General features: G+C 41.4%; 1 protein-coding gene across 2 annotated transcripts in view; it reads left to right on the top strand.

Moving 5' to 3' along the window:
* Positions 1–11,663, top strand: part of LRP6 (LDL receptor related protein 6) — a 125,644-nt gene extending 113,981 nt beyond the window's left edge. For both annotated transcript variants that reach the window (XM_029965015.1, XM_018085816.2), the window contains exons 20-23: positions 1,323–1,553; positions 2,729–2,865; positions 4,011–4,108; positions 6,578–11,663. In XM_029965015.1, the coding sequence (XP_029820875.1) occupies positions 1,323–1,553; positions 2,729–2,865; positions 4,011–4,108; positions 6,578–6,869 (758 nt within the window). In that variant the 3' untranslated portion in view covers positions 6,870–11,663. The remainder of the gene's footprint in view (positions 1–1,322; positions 1,554–2,728; positions 2,866–4,010; positions 4,109–6,577) is intronic.
* The last annotated feature ends 6,768 nt before the right edge of the window (positions 11,664–18,431 follow it).

Here is an 18,431-nt window from a genome sequence, read left to right as displayed (position 1 = left end):
ATAAAAGGTTTGTTTTACTATAATGTGTTAGTATGCTGAGTTGGTGCAGTGTTAAAAAAAATCTATCACCCTGAGGCTTCTATATATAGCTGCTCTGCTTCATGGTTTTCTCATCCAGAGAGTTAATAGCAGGTGCTTTTAGAATTAGAGGAGCACTCTGTTTATAGAGTAAACCTTCTAAAATTTCCTTTTTATCTTGAAAAGATATAATTCTGAGCTTGATATATGATTTGTAACGTGATATCCACTAACTTGAAATCTCCGGGGCACTGCAAAGATACCACTGCCTTTAAAATTCCAACTTAAAAGTTCGTTTTCACTGTTGGTGCTTTAAAAGAAATTTTAAATAGGGACATCTCTTCTTGTGTTAGAGATCCATATATCACGGGTGACACACACGTAAGGTGAAAATGCAAAGCCAGATCTTGAGAAGGAATGATAGGAGATGTTCTGTCATGCTACCAGGTTACCAGTGACATTATCACAGACTTGTGTAGTTACCTTTACTATAGTTTATATGTTTTCCAGTTTTGTAATAGAAGATGGAAAATTGGCCTTTCCAGAATAAAATTGCAGTTGTCACCATCCCTCTTTCAGTATGATCAGAAGTCTGTTTACTTATCTCTGTAGACTGTGACAAGCTGGTTAAAGTGTGGGTTTGGTGTTCAGGGAGAAGAAAATGTGTTGAGGAAAAAACTTGCAGTAATATGTAAGATGTAAAGCACTGACTAGAACAGGAAAATACTTTAGTCTGCTTTTCCTGTCAAATTCATGAAGCACAGGCGGGGAGTTGTCAAAAATGTCATTGCTTAGAATTGGTGTTGTAGGGAAAGCCACTCATTTTGACTGTTGAGTAATTGTTTTGGATACAGTTTCCTCATAAAATGGCACCTCTCAAGCTGATGCTCAGCTATATCTGAGGGTGGGTCAGATGTGTTGCAGGTTAGGTAGTTTAATAAATAGTATCAACCCCAAAATTCATCACTACTGAATGATAGAGGTGATGCACCATAAGTGAATGTTACACTGGTGAGAAAAGGGAATGTCGGCCTGTTACACTGAGGGATAACCTCTGTGCTTATGTGACATGAACAGGTGTGACATGATAAGTTCTCACTGTCTTAATGACAAGAAAAAGCATAACAGGAGTCCCCAGCACAGTGCCATCTGTGCTGGGGCCTGTTTGTTCCTCTCATATATTAATTTGAAAGTGGCTGTCTGCATACAGAAGAGGAGGTCTTTATTTTTCCTGTTTGGAAAGATATAAGGAAAACTGATGTTGGTTTAAACTTTCGTAGTCTGATTTTCCTTTTCCCTTTTAGACACAACAGAGGAACCTGCGCCACAGCCCAACAACACGATCGGCTCCATCATTGGTGTGATCCTCACAGTTTTCGTGGTTGGAGCAATGTACTTCATCTGCCAGAGGGTACTGTGCCCACGCATGAAGGGAGATGGAGAAACGATGACCAATGATTATGTGGTGCATGGACCAGCCTCTGTACCTCTGGGTTATGTGCCTCACCCGAGCTCTTTGTCAGGGTCTCTTCCTGGTAAGTAAATGGTGTGATCCTTGTCCTGTTCTTTGGTACCACACAACTGTGCGTATTCATACAGGAAATGTCTGTTCCAGGTGCATAATTCTTGGAAGCTTGTTGCCATCCTTCTTTATAATAATGAATTGCTACTTTACGTATGCTATTCACAAGCATTTAGGTACTTAGCAGAGCCACAAGCTCAAACAGATGCACATAATGTGTGAGTTTTCTTCTTCTGCTACTAAAGAATCCTCTTTATGGACTACTGTAGCATCAGCAAAGTGTCATGACAGTACAGGGTAAAGTTACGCAGAGTTATGTTCATGGGACTTTAAACATTATGTAATTATTCTAGATAGGTTTGTAGACTGAGTTTTTATGCTTGTGAAATTTCTTGCAGTGTCTATAATGACCAGCAGTAATTGTAGTCTCAGCTTACTTCATTTGATGATGAAGTTGTTAACACCAGTCCAAGCACACTTTACTCTGTTTAAGAAGTAAGACTTCATCACAATGTTGCACTTCATTTAAATGCATTACTTCTGCATATATTAATTAAATATGTCCTGTAACTTGTGACTTCAGATCCAGCAGATTCCTGTCAGAACAAAAGCTCTGTGAGGCTGTTACAGGGTTAAAATAATGCATCAACTGACTTTGTGTAATAACCTGCATAAAGTCTCTTTGAGCAGAATTTTCCCCATCATTTCGAGCACCGTTTTCCACTTGGACTCTGTGCCAGTGTGCTTCAGTCACTAACAAAAGCTCACATAATGTTGTTGAAATGAAAGAACAAGAAACCCTCTCTTCTCTTGCACAGTTTCAGTTTCTCAGTTCAGGTGGTCAATAAGTTTCATGGTTTATTCTGAGGCACAGAAATAGTGCCTGAATGCCTGTTCTCTCAAGTCTTTTCAAGCCATTCAAGTGCAAGAAATGTGTTTCTCTTCATACAGCTTTAGTATAGCCCAGTGCCAAGTCCTGCAGTTGAGTAGCTGATGCACAAAACCCACACGTTTATTCTATGACAGTCTTCATTTCTGTTGTCCACCAAGGAGCCCTGAAATTGTTTTTAATACCAAGATGATTAATTTTGGCTCTACAAATTGTGCTTATACAGCTGTTATCCTCTGGATTATTTTTTTAAGCTTCCTTTTCTCAACTGAATATTGACATACATTTTTGTTCTTCAGGTATGTCTCGAGGTAAATCTGTCATCAGCTCCCTAAGCATTATGGGAGGGAGCAGTGGACCGCCCTATGACAGGGCCCATGTTACTGGAGCCTCTTCCAGTAGTTCTTCAAGTACCAAAGGCACTTACTTTCCTCCAGTAAGTTATTCTATTATTTGTAGACCTTTAATAACTTTCAGAGAAGTAATGGTGTCTTCTGAGTCTAATTGATTGACAAATTAATGTTTTGGTTTAGGTTTCTAGCCTGATAAACTTGTTTCAATATCGGGTACATGTGATTTTGAAAGGGAAGGAAGATGAGATTGTCTTTTTCCAAAACAGTCTAGAAATTTTCTCTTAATTTAAAAAAGTTGTGAGAGAGCTCAGTGCCAGAAGAAAATGTTAGATTGAATGTCAGGGGAGATGAAAAAAATCCGTGTAAATATTAAGCAGCTCTGGCAGAGAGATCTCCTTTCATTATACTCTGCCACATGCCTCTGAAGGTAAAACTATGATTGATTGTGTATAGACTTTCAAGGAATTAAAATGAAATTTTATGTCATGTGTCTTACAAGTGACAGATAAATAAGTAAACAAATGTTTTGCAGCTCCACAACGTCCCTCTAGTCACAAGTAGGTAGTATGCTGCTCCCCATCTCTTCACTTCTAGCATCTGTGGTGGTTGTTTTAGATATTTTTATTAGGTTCACTGAGCCACTGTCAAGTGTTTAAGAGTTACATGCTTGGTCAGTTAAGGTTGAAATCTTCAACTGTCTGCTTTCAGTTCTGATAATCAACCGCTTGTGCTTTAAATCAGCTTTAAATTAATCCAAGTGTTGTGTTCAGTAAGAACGTGCCTGTATAGGGAAAGAATCCTTGCCTTAGCTAGCATCCTGCAAGTATTATAAGCAGAGTGTTGCTTGGGAACTACAGCTAGCAGAAGTAGATATCTGCCAGTTTGCCTGGGGCAGTGGTATTCCCTAGTGACAATCTAGTACTGAGCAGCTAGCTTCAACTTTACTTTTCAGCACTGCATACGTCAAAATAGCCACAGCAGTCAGCATTTTTTGAGAAGAGCTTAGTAGTAGCTAATAGGAATGGCAACAAATGGCATTTTGAGTGTCTGTTGAAGAACTGGGGAATAAACAAATGAAAAATCACGTTTGTTGGGAGGGGCTATGCATACAGTTCTTTATCTAAGGTTCCTATAATACAGTACTAAAAAGAAAAATTATAAACTGGTATTTTCTTGAGTTTACTTTGTATCTTTTTAACTGTGGCTTTTTTCCTTTTTTACTCCTTAGATTTTGAACCCACCACCATCACCAGCTACTGAACGTTCGCACTATACCATGGAATTCGGTTATTCTTCAAACAGCCCATCCACTCATAGATCCTACAGGTAATTACTATTACAATAGCTTTGGTCAGGATCAAAGAGTTAGTGTAGAAAATGCAGAATAAAGACAGCCTCTGCTCCATAAGAATTGCAGTCAAAGGCCCTAATTCTGCAAGCACTGAACTAGTGCTTAGATGGGTTCACATGTATCAGGTCACTGATGTGTGTGTACAAGTGCAGCAGTTTGAGGTAAATCACACACTAAGTGGTTTTGGTGATACATCTCTTGGGTATATTGATTTAGGGGGAATGACAGCACTCATCACAAAACTAGCTAAACACCAAAAGAAACACAGTACCGTAATAACTTTGAACCAAAAATACTTACCCTGGAGTGAACCCAGCCCTTTTTTAGGCTTCTGTCAAAAATAACTTGTTACATAATTATCAGAAATTATAAGCAAACACCCTGTGGAGAAAAAGTTCACAATATAAAGGAGGTCAGAAGTAACATTTAATATTGTGGTCTAGATAAACCACAGAATTTCTAGTTTGACATATTAAGGGTTAATATCTGGAAAAAGTTGCCAACCTTTTGCTTATTTTCTCTGACTAGTATTTATGGGCATATATGCTTTGTCTCTGTTTACTTGAATGTGTCTTTCTCACCTTTCCTTTAAGAATGCTGGAGTTATTTATCATTTTATAGCAAGTTAGAGGAACAAAAATAGAGGAACAGACCTGTACTACCCAAGGGTGTAGATGTTCCCCTCCCAAGTCACCAGCAGATCTGGTCAATGAGAAGAGAGTACTGTATTTGTCTGTTGAAAGATGTGCCTCCCTAACACAGCGCCTTTGGGGTTTTTTGGATAATGAGGTCTCTGGGGCTAAACAGACGTCCCTTCTCCATTAGCAGAAAATATGGCCTCTGTTGTGCAGAAGGTCAGACCAGATGTTTATAATGATCCCTTGCAGCCATATTAAAAAATCTTCTAAAATTATAAGTAATTTTCTAATGAAAGAAACCTAAATTCTGGTACCAGCATGAGTCTTGCTGATGTGCCTTTTTGTACGATAAAATGGTATTGGGGTGTAGCACAAGGTTCAATGTTTTCCAAATGCTCCACTGCCCAGAACTAAACATTGATCTTGCTGCTTCTGATCTTTCCTAATATTCTGACTTGACTATAGAGGAGCTGCATCCCCAACTGACTGTGATACTGGGAGTTGTAGCTACCATGCACTTCCCTTTCTAATTTGTTTCCTTGGAACTATATTGGGCTCATTTTAAAAGATGTTTTGCGGTAGCAGCCTTTGAGAATTTCATCCCAGTTACTGCTCTAAGGAATGATTCTCCTGACTGCTATGAATGTGCCAGGTAATTTTCAGTTTCCTTGTCTGGGCTTAGAAGTTTGTATCCAGCAATTGCATAATACAAACAGAATATCTTCTCCATGTAATTGCAACATAGCTATTACACACACGGACATGCACACTCGTGCCCTTCCTGCCCCACTGTCTCAGGAGCAATTTTTTCTACCTCAATTAAGTCCTTAGGGAATGTGTTGTCTGTAGATAATTAATAATTAGCATCACTTTCATTGGTTGCTGTAATTTGACTGACACTGTAACGTGTGTGGTTGAAGGTGGGCCCTTCTGCAGGGAAGTCAGTGAGAGCGAGAGGAGCGTGATGCTGTGTATGGCTGCAGAGGGGTTCACCTGCTTGCTGTTTCCACTTTGGCTTATCACCCCTGTTACGACCCACCCCAGAAAAAAGGGGGGGGTAACCCAGGTTCTTATCAATAATTCCTTTGGGGTGGATTAGAGTGAAACGAAACTGAATAATTGGTGTTTGAAAACATACATATGTAGGGTTTATTTTAAACGCATATAGGTAGGGTTCGTTTTAACAATTTTGTTTGAACAGATATGTTAGCATTTTGGCTGTTGTCATCTATATTATCTATCATAGGGATAACCCCTGGGGGGAAAATGCATAAGGGAGAGAAAGGAAAGACAAGATAAGGGTAAAGGAGAGTAAGGGAAAGAAAAGCTGAGAGTTGAGAGATGTGTATAGTCACCGCCCACGGGGTCCAGGGATGACACTTGGTAGTTGCAGCTTCCATGTCTGTCAGTTGAAGTGGTGGCCTTGATCTGTTGGGGATGAAGGAGGGAAGCCCCCACACTCAAAGAAGTCGTGAGTTTCTATATCCATGGTTAGTGTCACAGGCCATGCCACGACCCTCCAACATCTCCTGAGTCTGTGCTGAGTTTCTGTGAGGGGTCTGGCAAAAGGGTTTTTCCTGCCCTTCAAGACTGGCAGAGGGGGGGGATGGGCTTTGATGGGCCATCAGAGGTATAATGCAAAAGTCCTGCAGAAGCCTGCAAAAGTCCCTTGGCAATCCTAGAATGCATAAATCATTAACCGTTTCAGTCTCTGACACCCCCCAGCTTGTTCACGGGCACATCGCCAAAAGTCTTTCTATACGCTGACCCTTTTTTTTTTTCCCCCCATCGATCTTCCCGCTGCAGCTACAGGCCTTACAGCTACCGGCATTTCGCACCTCCCACGACGCCCTGCAGCACGGACGTCTGTGACAGTGACTATGCCCCCAGCCGCAGGGTCACGGCAGCCACGGGCAAGGGCTACACCAGTGACCTGAACTATGACTCAGAGCCGGTCCCTCCTCCGCCCACCCCCCGCAGCCAGTACTTGTCGGCGGAGGAGAACTACGAGAGCTGCCCGCCTTCCCCCTACACGGAGCGCAGCTACTCCCACCACCTCTACCCACCGCCACCGTCCCCCTGCACGGACTCCTCATGAGGGGGAGCCCCCCCACCCCATCATCTGCCTCCGCTGTGAAAGTGTAAATACAAAATATTCTACTGGGGAGGGGGGGAGGGAGCTCTCGGCAAAGGAATGAGGTAGGACAGTGTACAGTTAAAATGTTACTAGATGGGCTGGGGAAATACTAAAGATATTTGTACAGAAGAATTAAAAAAAAAAAAGGATATTTATATATTTTCTTAAACAGCAACTGCTGCTTGTGCTATAAGAAGAAAAAATTTTGTGTAAAAGAACCCAGACGTTTGTACAAAAAGTTTTTATTTTTGCAAATGGAACACAAAAACATGCCTTAATCCAATGAAGTGACTGAGCAAGTAAGGATATGGAAGGACTGGGATATGTTACTTGTCCAGAGATGTGGATATGTGGGGTTTGTCAATACCAAAAATGTTTAAGATAATTAATAATAAAGAAGTCCATCTCAGAGCAGCATACCATAGATACTTGGAAGTAGCCAAATATCCTCTACGTTAACTACAGAGGGCCAACAACTAAAGATAAACTTGAAAATGCAGTCAGGACAGATACTAACCTTGCACAAAGGGCTTTGTTTTCTACAGGAATACAACAATTGTAGCAGTGAATCCAGAAAAATCACACACTTTTTAGAATGAATACACCTCTGATTTTCCTTAATGCAATTAACCAACTAGATAATTTAGCATTTAGAGCTCTCTCCTTGCTTCTGGAATTTTCAATTATTTTTGGGGGGGTTATTTTAAAATTCATTTTTTTAATCCCGATTAGGTTTTCTTATCTCTGCTGCATCCTTTCTTCCTGCCTGTGTCACTTTAAATCATGATATTCTTATTTAAAGTACTGCTAGAAGTGGGCTGCTGTAAATTCTGTTTTTTCTCCTAATTAGCCTTGTCATGCAGTGATTATCATGCTATACATTACGTTCTTCATTTTGACAGCATGGTAGGATTCTGTTTTGTACCAGGTCAGTATGATTTTCACATAATTGACAAGGGTAATATGCATATACCTGAGTGATTTTTAGTCCCTTAAAAAGGAAAACCTTATTTTGACCTAGTGCCCACAAAATGTCAAATATTTTTATACCACATATAATACAGACAACATATTTATAACTATAAATTTAACCATGGATTGTTAGTTTTACTGTAAATGAATAATATATCCTTGCAGTACTTTCAGTGTATATTGATATCATAGTATACAAATCATATATGAATAAATATATATATTATTTTTTCCTACTAAGGAAGCATTTAACTTTCAGTGGACCAACTGTCCATAAAAAAAATAGATGTTTTGATCATTGGAAGGGGTTCCCCTGCTGTATTAACTACTCATGTTCTCTTTGTGTTAGGTAAAGCCAGTTTCTCTCAGTATGATTTTGATGTACCTTTTGACATACCTCCTCTTTTGTGTGGCATGAGTTTAATACTTTAGTATTAACCACTGTGAATGTCAAATTTCAAGATATTCTTAACAAAACCATTTTATATTCACATCTCTATTTTTGTATATTACCATATTTAGCCCCTTCTCCCATCAGCCTCACCGTGGTGATTTTGACAGGGAGATTATTTAATCAAGTGAAAATATTATTTGTATCAGTTAAGGGGCAACCTAGAATGTTATTAACTTCTCTTGGACTCCAGTGCAGTGCTCTGCTTTGACTGTATCGGAGCTCACAGTATACCTGACCTTATGCATTTGCACCTTCCGTTGACATCAAATCCACCAAAGGTGCTCAATGCCTTTAAGGACTGGCCCTCTGAGTCTTCTCTCTCAAAAGAAGGTCCTGAGGAGTTTCTGCCTCCTCGCCTTTGGGCATGCTATGGGTATTTCAACTTTCCAGAGGTGCCATTTGGGTTTTGTTGTTTTCTGTTGTTTGTTTCCCAGCCAGTTTCAACTAAAAGAGAAATAATCTGAAAGTATGGCATGGGCTTTAATTCATGCTGTTGACAAAATTAGTGCTAAGTTATTCTTGCTAGCTGCCACTCATCTGGAGTACTGGATCCTCATTTGGTTTCCGCTCCAAGAAAAACTGTCATTGGGATTCCATCTCTAATAAAGGGTCTTTCCTAGTAATCCAAGATACCTGAAGAAACTTTAAAAAGCCTTGGTGATCTCCAAGCTGTTGATCTCTGAATCTGGCATACTAAGGGTTTTTTTGCCCAGCTTCATTCTAGGTATCTAGGAATCGTGGTAGCTGTTCTTCTGGCTCTTCCTTGCTAGTGAAGAAGCTTGCTTGTGTTCTCCAGCAGGATGGATGTTGAGAAGGGTGTTGTGAACTTAAAGGGAACTCAAAACCATATATATGAAGGGGGGAGGGAAACTGTGTCAGGGCAGGGGGGGTTGAGGCTGGCACGCCAATGAGAATTAGAATTTCTCTGTTGTTTACACTTTTTCATGTGCAGCATTCCGTGGGGTTCATATGTGGGAACTTGCACTAATGAACTCAGAAGAATATTGTGTTGTTGTATCTCAGTCCAAGTGCTTGTACTGCAATGGCAATGATCTCTTCTTGCAAAATACTTTTTTCAGTGTGCCAATTTCTGTTTGAAAAACTCCAGGATGGTTGAGCTTAAGGAGTGGTATTCTCTTTCTGGTGCAGTTGGACTACCTTGCTGAAGCTTCCTCTTGGAAGGAACTTACTGCAGGTAAATTTGTAAATGTGTTAATTATAGCGAGGTTCTTCAGAAGAACGACATTCTCTGCGTATGGATCATGCTGCCTTCCTTCTGTGCTAGTTTATGTCCACACACAACCCAGCTGAAGTCAATGGGGTGGACATGTAGGAGTTGATCGTCTTTCTGATACATATGTTTTAGTTTGTGCACACTGTGTGGCTTCCATGAGTATAAGTTCATGTAACCTATGCACATACATTAAATGAAATATTTACAGTAATGGCAAATATGTAAACGAGCCAGTTGATATCAAAGGATTCATTTTACTGTGAATTGAAACTTAACAACTATATTGTAAATTCCAGATTACTGCTGTAACATTTCTCTCTCAATGTGCATGTACAAGTGTATGTATGCAGGTGCACGTATCCTTGATAATCTGGATTTACCCAAAGCTAATAATTTTCTTTTGTGCATGCACATTGGCAGATTCAGCCTCCCTGCCTTTCAGAGTGCTAGTGCTGAATGCTGTTCGGCTGTGTCTACCCTACACTGGACTTCTTTTGTCCAGGTTGTATGACAGACACAGAATACCTGCTAACTTTAAACCTGAACACTAAATGCTCTGTCAGACCAGACAGGAGAGGAAGCACATTTTTTATACTGTTCCCCCACTTTTGGAGTCCATTTTGCAGATGAGTAAAGGTACATGAAAAACAATCTGTAATTATGAAGGAAATTGCACCCCAACTGCTTGAACACAGCAGGTGCTTCAGTCAACAGCAAGTGAAGCTACATGTGGAAAATCCCTGTTATTCCTATTTATTACACTAATGGGCTTTGATGGTGTTCTGGTCTCCAGTTCTGCATTGCTTCTCTAGTTATTATAGCCCATTCTCTAGAAATGGCTTGATTGGCAAGTCTTAAACACAGATTAACTTGTTTTGCTTTAAGGTAGTTAAACTTGTACTAAGATGAAGAAAAGGCCACTGTCTTGGCTATTGAGTTATTTCCAATTCCTTATTGCTTGGCAAATCTCATATTAATTAATTACCACCATTCTGAGGAGAACTGTTTGAACTACAGAACTCCCTGGTCACACATGCTGTTGAATTGGATGACTTATTCAAAATATCTCCTAATAAGTAATCAATCTTTTTTTTTTCTGACCTTTTTGCCTTGAGCATGTTTGTCACACAATGTTGTTACTGACAGAATTTGCTTTTGAACATGTACTGTGTGTGTAGCAGATTACTTTTTAGGTCTACAACAGAAAAATAATTGGTTAAGTGCAAAAATAATGTGAGCATTTTTATTCAGAAATTGCTTTCTTAGCAATGAGACTTTTTTAGTTGCATTTTGGTGGTGTTATTGCTTGGAAATTACCCTTTAACTTAATTGGCAGGTGACAGATACACCTTGAAAATAAGTTAGGAATGAACTAATAGCTTGAAAATGGCTGCAAAACAGTCAATTTCTTTCTAAAAGAAGTTAAAATACACTAGTCACTCAAAATTTTTTGTTTTCCATCTTTAAAAAGGGCAGCAATGATGCCAGCATAGCATTTATAGGGGCTGGGTGATTCACTTCAAAACCGTGCAGGGCAGGGTAAGTAAACTGTCCATACTTTATTCAGGACAGACATTGTCTTAGTAGTGGTCAGGGTGATTGTTATGGTGAAACTCTTAGCGAGCAGTCTTCTTCCCCTCTTTTAAATGAACAAGGAGCAGCTTTGAAGTCCTGATTAAAATGGCTGTAGCCTTAAGCCATGCAGTTAAAAGTCAGCAAGGGAAAATGAAAGTGGTTTTTTTTTTTGTGAAGAGGATACCACCAGGCTTAAGCTGAACTAGCCTTGTTTGCAAGTGAAGGATCTGGTGCTGCTTTTAGATTTTAAATCTTTGTTTTGTTTTTGGTTTGCTTTGTTTGTTCTGTTGTGTAAGCTTTAATCACTGTTTGTCATTGTCTTAAAGCCAGCTGGTGTCTCTTGTTCATCAGCTTTGGTACGGTGGTGCTTTGCAAGGATGTATTTATATTATAATGGCCAACATTTGGTCAGCCCTATTCACTCACTCACTTTTTTTTTTTTTTTTTGTAAAATAAAGTGCTTTACTTATACGGTGTATATAAACCTTGTACAAAAATCCTTTCCAATTATTACTATAAACCGAGTTGTAACAAATGAAATGTTGATTTTTATAATAAAACTGAGTGAAAAAGAAGAAGTACTCTTCATTTTATTTCAGCATCTGGAAGACAGATAATTAAAGGTACAAGTCCATGTGTCTCTTTGTTCTCCATGAAAGTCAGAATGTGCTTAGTTTTCTGATGCTGTAGGAAGGCTCTGCAAACGTGCATTTGCAGTGCACCAAGTCCTGTGTTTTCTGCACACTGTCTGTGCTAGGAATGAAAGAATCATTACAGGGCCTGACTCCTGTGGGGCCGGATAAGATCAATTAAGAAGGGACCGGAGGAAATTATTTAAGACAGGCTTCTCCTGCCATCCCACCTGCACCCTCAGTACTTTAGCAGGGAGAGGAAAACAGGATACATAAAACCCTGTTTTTTCCCCACTCCCTCCCTCGGTACAGGATGAGAGTGGGGAAGAAGAGGCATCTTGAAGTAGCTGAGAGCATTCCCTTGCACTCACACACATAGGAAAAAATTATGGGAATAAAGAAGTGAAAGCCATTGGCTGCAGAGTTGACCAGGTCCAGCACTTGAATAAGGCCTTCAGAGGCTGTGCCCAGTGTGAGTTGATTGCTAATTTTGTGACTTTGGAGTTATGCTTGGCTTTCCCCTCCCTCTGTTTGATCTTTAAGGGGGGGTGGGGGGGAAGCATCCCTGAAACAAAAGAGGTCAAGCTGGAGAAACCCCAGTGCTGTTAGTTCCCCCACCTTGCCTGGCAAAGGGACCGCCAGACAGGGAAGTGGGCAAAGGCAGTGCTTCACGGCTGAGGGAATAACGTGATGATAACACAGTGAGACAAACTGTTTTCTGCTCAGGACTTCCTTGATTTGGCTCACAAGAAGGCAGCCATGCCACTTTTGTCTCAAAGAGAAGAGGAAACCAGCACTGTAGCTTGAAGGGTCAGGAAACATGTCCGCACCTTGAGGCCTTTCTGGTGGGAGCAATCCCTCTGGTGCACTGACCTGACTGCATTTTCAGCATGAGGGACTTTAGTGACAGCAGGAGTTACCCGTTGCCAGGATTTGGGGCCAGCCAGAGGGGAGGGTGCAAGCTGGAAGAGGAGATGGCATCAGGAATTATCTGAGGCACCCCAGCCCTTCCTCCTCCCACGTGCTCGTGGTGAGCACCACGAAATTCTCCTGTAGTTGCACCTGTGTACGGCCTCCTTCCTGCCTTGTACCTTCCCTGCCTCTCATTACGTAGAGTGCCTAATGAAAGCCAGACCTTGGCCTCTGAGGGCTTTTTATGTGTTTTGTGGCTCATTCCTTAATGGAGGCTGCCACTGGTCTTGCTGTGAAATCACATTTGTGGACATGATGCTGACATGCTGATTTGACTTCTGGTGGGGAATGAGCAGCAGGTGAGTCCTACTGGTGAAGATCCAGATTTTAGGCCAACACACCCTGTGCTGAAAAGCAAAGGGAGAAACGATCAGAAAATGACCCCTATGTGGACAGGAGGAGAGTTTGTAAATGAATTTGTGATTAAAATGGCTCATGAGGCAATAGATGCTTTAAAAATACAAATCCATTGGTGTATTTTTCCTAACTTTGTGGGTTTTGGGCATGTTCTGTTTGCTATAGACAGTCATTCTTCTATCAGTGCCACTCTCTTCTTTCCATCCTGCAAATGTTTTGAGAAACCCAATGGCTGCAGCATTGCTGTGCAGATGGCTTGATGTAGGCTGTTGTTCTGAAGCACAGCTGTTAGGGATTCATTATCTGATTGAAGAAAACCACTTTCAGATGCTTCTAATAAGAAGTTGTTCCACCAGCAGGACTAATAATGAAGGCTGAGATGTATTTCTCTCTCCTATCCTTCCAGTGTGATGGCCACACATCCGCTCCATGGAGTTGCAACTTGAGTAGTGGAGTAGGAAAGATATATATTCCTTCAAATTTTGAAAAAGGGAGGGAAGCAATACTAATTGTCTCCTTTATTGGCATCCCTCTGTCTCCCAAAAAGCCAAAAAATGCTCAGGAGGCAAAAGTTAGACAGAAGCATGGCTTTGTCATAAAGCTGGAATCCAAGAGATTATTTGGTGAATGGCACCAGGTAAGGAAGGTCTGTCAGCACAGAGCACATGAAAATGGATGGGAAAGGGAGGGATGGGGTTTCTGCTGCTTTAGGATACTTGGCTCCTTCTACCACATGGGTATTTTTTCTCTTTTCGTTTAATGTTTGTATCATCCTTCGGCTTTAGATGACTCCAAAATGAGGACCAAAGACAGACAAGAGATATAATCATCATGTCCCAATTGTTTCCTTGAGTTAATTTTATGTTGGTAATAAAACCTATCTCTTTCCATAAGTGTAAAAGACAACAGGCAAAGCACCTGTAGATCTGGGAGGGCTTAGCAATTCCGATCCATCGTTTACTGTGGGATTTCTCCAACATTTTTTTCCAATGTACCTTGTGTTTTTCCTGTCATTGTGCACAATTAACTGCTGTTTCTGTAAGCAGGTACTTGGTGGATTTGGTCTCCTGGTTCCAGCATGCCACCAGCAGCCAACTGTAAGTCACAAAAAGGATTCTTTCAGAGAGAAGAAGTTGCAGTGGGTTTTTTGTTTTGTTTTTGGCAAGATGGTCTTCTCTGTTGCATAGCTGTGTGAGACCACTTCATGTTTGAAATGATCCCTGGCCAGTCCTGTTCCTTGTTATTTTGTGACATGGAAGAGTTGGTGGGGAAAAAAAGCACTGCAAGCAAAGATTGTATTAAATATGAAGATCCCTCCTCTATGTCTGAAGGTACTTAGCTAATTGTAAGTCTAAACATCCTTAGAAGGAATTGAATTTCACATGAGGCATCAAGAGTGAGAATCTGCTCCTCTCCCTCTGTTACTGCTGCATTGAAACTGTGGTATTAGTTTTATAGTTAATGATTTCTACATTGGTTCCTTCCAGATAGAATAGGTTCAGTGATCTGATGTATCTTTTAGGGGGTTTGTGGGTTTTTAATGTATTTTATATATTATATATCTTTTCATATGCCTAGAAGAACTCAATACCTTATTTGTAATTACAGATGCCTCCACTGCTTTAATTGCAATTTTTTCAGGAAAAGCCACAGATACTGGATTTTTGGGTTTATGTAGATATTTATTCCAGAATGTGCACAAAGACATTGACACCCCATCCTTCTTGGGAACAGCTACAGCAAAATATTCAGCTCTGTAATAGCTGTGAGAGCACCAATCTTCACCTGTCCTTGAGCTGCTAGAAAGAGGGACCCTGAGGCCAGAAGGTAATTAGTCAACTGACTTTAGAGCTGAGATGCTTGATAATGTCCCTACTGAATCCTCATGAATAAACTGCACAGTCACATGCATAATATTAACACCAAATTCGTTCCCATAGTTGTTTTCAGCTTGCTTTGCTTGAGTCATTACCTGTAGATAAAACAATATGATACCTTCCAAGCCTTTCTTTTGAAAAACCCTAGTAGTGGTGGAATGAGCAAGCCATTTAATGCTGGGAATTGGAACATTTTGCAGGTTTCCTTGTTCCTCATCCTTGTATGAGAGACCCTCCTGTGGTCTGTCCCAGCAGAAGATATGGCAGTCTTGGCCCATAACTGCCTCCTTGCTTTTCACAATGCTGAGGGTATGAAACAGTGCACAGGAATGGGGTGCTGAGGGGAAAGGAAAGTTAGTTCAGGCCCCCACCCTTAGAGCAAAATACACTCAATGAATCTTAAAACCTTTTTCAAAAGCAGAAAGTAAAAAGAAGACTTAGCTTTCAAAGTGATTGTGAGTCACTCGCCTTCAAAGCATTTCCATGGATTTCTTGAAGTTTCTTTCCCGTGTGTATTCCAAGCATTTTTGTGGGGAGGATAAATTCTCCCTGTCTCACATTTAGTTTTGGTCCATCAAACTGGTGCTCATTTTGGTTTCTCTTCTGGCACTAAAGGCCAATTTGCATCCTTTAATTGAATGCAGACACTGCATCTAACATGACAGGCACTACCCATTCAAGAATGGGTAGACAAAATATTGTCTTTCCTGACTCCTACTTGCCTTAATTAAAAGCAGAGGGCTGACCTCGGCCCTGAACTCTGCCCTTGCTAATACTTTTACACATTGCTTCATGCTAAGGCTTAACAGAGCCCATGCAAGTTCCTGGCTTGCCGGTGTAGTTTGTTACAGTTTTAAGGGCAAGTTTCACTTAATTGTGTAGGTAGGGCTGGCCTGGCCCCATCTGCTCTTCACCTGCGGGGAGGAAGTGGGTGCAGGGGTTGGTACCACTGGGCAAAGTGGAGCAGATCTGAGCCAAGTGAATGTTTCCATGGGCTTATGCCATTCTGTGGTTGCACCACCTCCTGGCATGATTTCGTCTGGCTTGTGTGCTCTGCCTTCCAGATGGACAGAAATCCCTTTTCAAGGAGGACTTAGGACCTAATAGATACTGTGAGGTCGATTAGATATCCAGCCTTGGTTTTGGGCTTGGAGTCAGGTGTTTAAACTTTTAATGTTTGGGGGTTTTTTAACTTGTGTCCTCTCCTGCCTAAACTTAGAATTTCACTGTGTGTGCTCAGATCCCCATTGCTTAAACCTGCACAGGACCTCTTGTGGTCAGCAACCCTCAGGTTACCTTGTGAACTGGGAGGGTACAGCAATAGCTACCCTGGACTGGCCACAGTTAAAGTATAACAAATCATGTCCCACTCACCTGAGTACCCCAAAGTGGGGTATAGATGGATGCCTTTATACAGATGGATGCAAATCAGGAGGCAGCAGTTGCTGAAGAGGTGCTCTCTGCATAACAGATAAAAGAGATGGGATAGGGTACGTGGAGGTGGTGGTGGATACTCCCTGCTCCTGCAGAAAATGCTGAGCTTTCCTTGTGTGAGCACTGGCTTAGGTAAAAACACACAGAAAGCATCTGTGTCATTTTGCAGTGTGTATTTGTTGTCATCATATCTACAGAGAAGAATTTTTCCTTAGTCTCCAGATCCTGGAAAGAGAGGCATTGGAGAGCTCAGCTTTCCATTAGAAGCCTTTGCTCTCACGCTTCTGGAGCAAAAGTTAACCAAGTGACCTGCATTTATCTGAAAGAATAAAACTGAGAAGGCAAACATGATACCCAAATACCAAAAAAAGTTTGAAAACTGCAGAACACCACCTGATGGAGGGGTTCATCCGTCAGGGTGTTCTGGGAGAGCTTGAGATGCTCACTCAGGGCTTTTTGATGCTGGCATTGGCAAGGCAAAGCACAAGACATGGCTGCTATTAAGAACCTTCTATGGCTTTGCCAGAGCTGGTCGGTCACAAGGTCACCTTCACCTTTTCTCTGCTGCTTAGTGTGATGATAATGCCTGAAGCAATTCATGAATCCTCTGCCCCACAGAAAATCTTTGTAACCCAGGTGCTTTCCCAAGGCACCTTTCCCAAGACACAAAGTCATACAAGTTTGATGAAAGAAAAAACCCAAGCCAGCTGAAGCCAGGCACGCTTTAAATGCAGAGCATGTGTGTACTTTTCCTGTATCCCTGCAGAGTTCATACCCCTACCTCTGACTGGTCCTAGAGCCTTGACCAACTAAGATTTTAATTTCACTACAGGCACCTACACGGAATATTTAGGCACCACAGGCATAACCAAACTTCTTTCAGGCCTTGCTGATAAAAAATAGTCCCATACTTGCCTACATTTCTGCTGCCAGACACAGGCAAAGACCTCATTTTGAGCAATTATGAGCTCCTTGATGCAGGCTGTACTCTTGCCTATTTAGCCAACAGGACCAGTCTAGCTGATTCTTCCCTGGATATATCATTTCAGGTTGTGGGTAGCAGGGAGGGTAATACTGGGTGAAATGATCCAAGTGGTAGGCCCATCAACAAAGCTAAGAACAGCTAGCTGGCATGCAAGAAAATCTGGGTTCAGATCTCTAGAGAAAATAACATAAGCATAACCCAAAGTTTCTATTGCAGTGCTGTATGTAATTAATATTTAAAGCAGAACCACTGCAGTGGCAGACAGAAAGTTCCACTTTGGGCTTTTAACTTCTAAAAACTAAAGTGCCATCTTCCTCCAGTATCCAGTGATGAACTTGGTTAGTTTCTCTTTTAGCATACTGGCTTCACCTAAGAGAAAAGAGCCACCCTTCACTCACACTGCAGTGCCCTAGCTGTGAACTTTTAACCCTGAACTTGTTACAGACTGCCAGCCTGTACAGCACACAAGTCATAGGCAGTAAATCCACTGTCAGATAATGGTGTCTGAATGCAGGGGAGTGGAGCTGTTCCCCTCGGTGCCTTGCTGTAATTCACTTTCTGTCCCCCTGCTACTCCAATGTGTGTGTTGGTAGTAGCAGCACACTTGCTTACCTGCAGGAGGGAAAAGCAGCTTAAAAAGGGGAAGACCATGTGATGCTGTGAGAAGAACCAAGATTGTCTTCTAGGCTGCCAAGGTATGCCTTCTTCTCATCAGCCTACTTTGGAGAAATACTGGATTTACGAGCATTTCCTGCGAGCTGAAGCAAAGGTAGGTAACAGACAAGTAAAGTGTTCAGGTTTGGCTGAAGACCATTTTCTACTATTTCTACCTCCTGCTTATTCACTGGAGCAAGGAACACTGCGGGTTTAATCTGGGACAGAGCTCCTTTGTGCAACGTGTGTGCTCATGGACAGTGGGATCTTCTTATCTGATGCTTTAGCTGCTCCAGGGAAGGGCAGCTGGGACAGGTCCCACTCACTCCTTGGAGCTCTGGCTCTCATAGGGTGACATTAGGCTGGGTCCTGGGAGC

Source organism: Manacus vitellinus, unplaced genomic scaffold (assembly GCF_001715985.3).
Source record: "Manacus vitellinus isolate BGI_N305 unplaced genomic scaffold, ASM171598v3 scaffold_88_pilon, whole genome shotgun sequence".
Classification (NCBI taxonomy): domain Eukaryota; kingdom Metazoa; phylum Chordata; class Aves; order Passeriformes; family Pipridae; genus Manacus; species Manacus vitellinus.
Note: the sequence above shows the minus strand (reverse complement) of the source record. Positions and strands in the feature narration are given on the sequence as shown.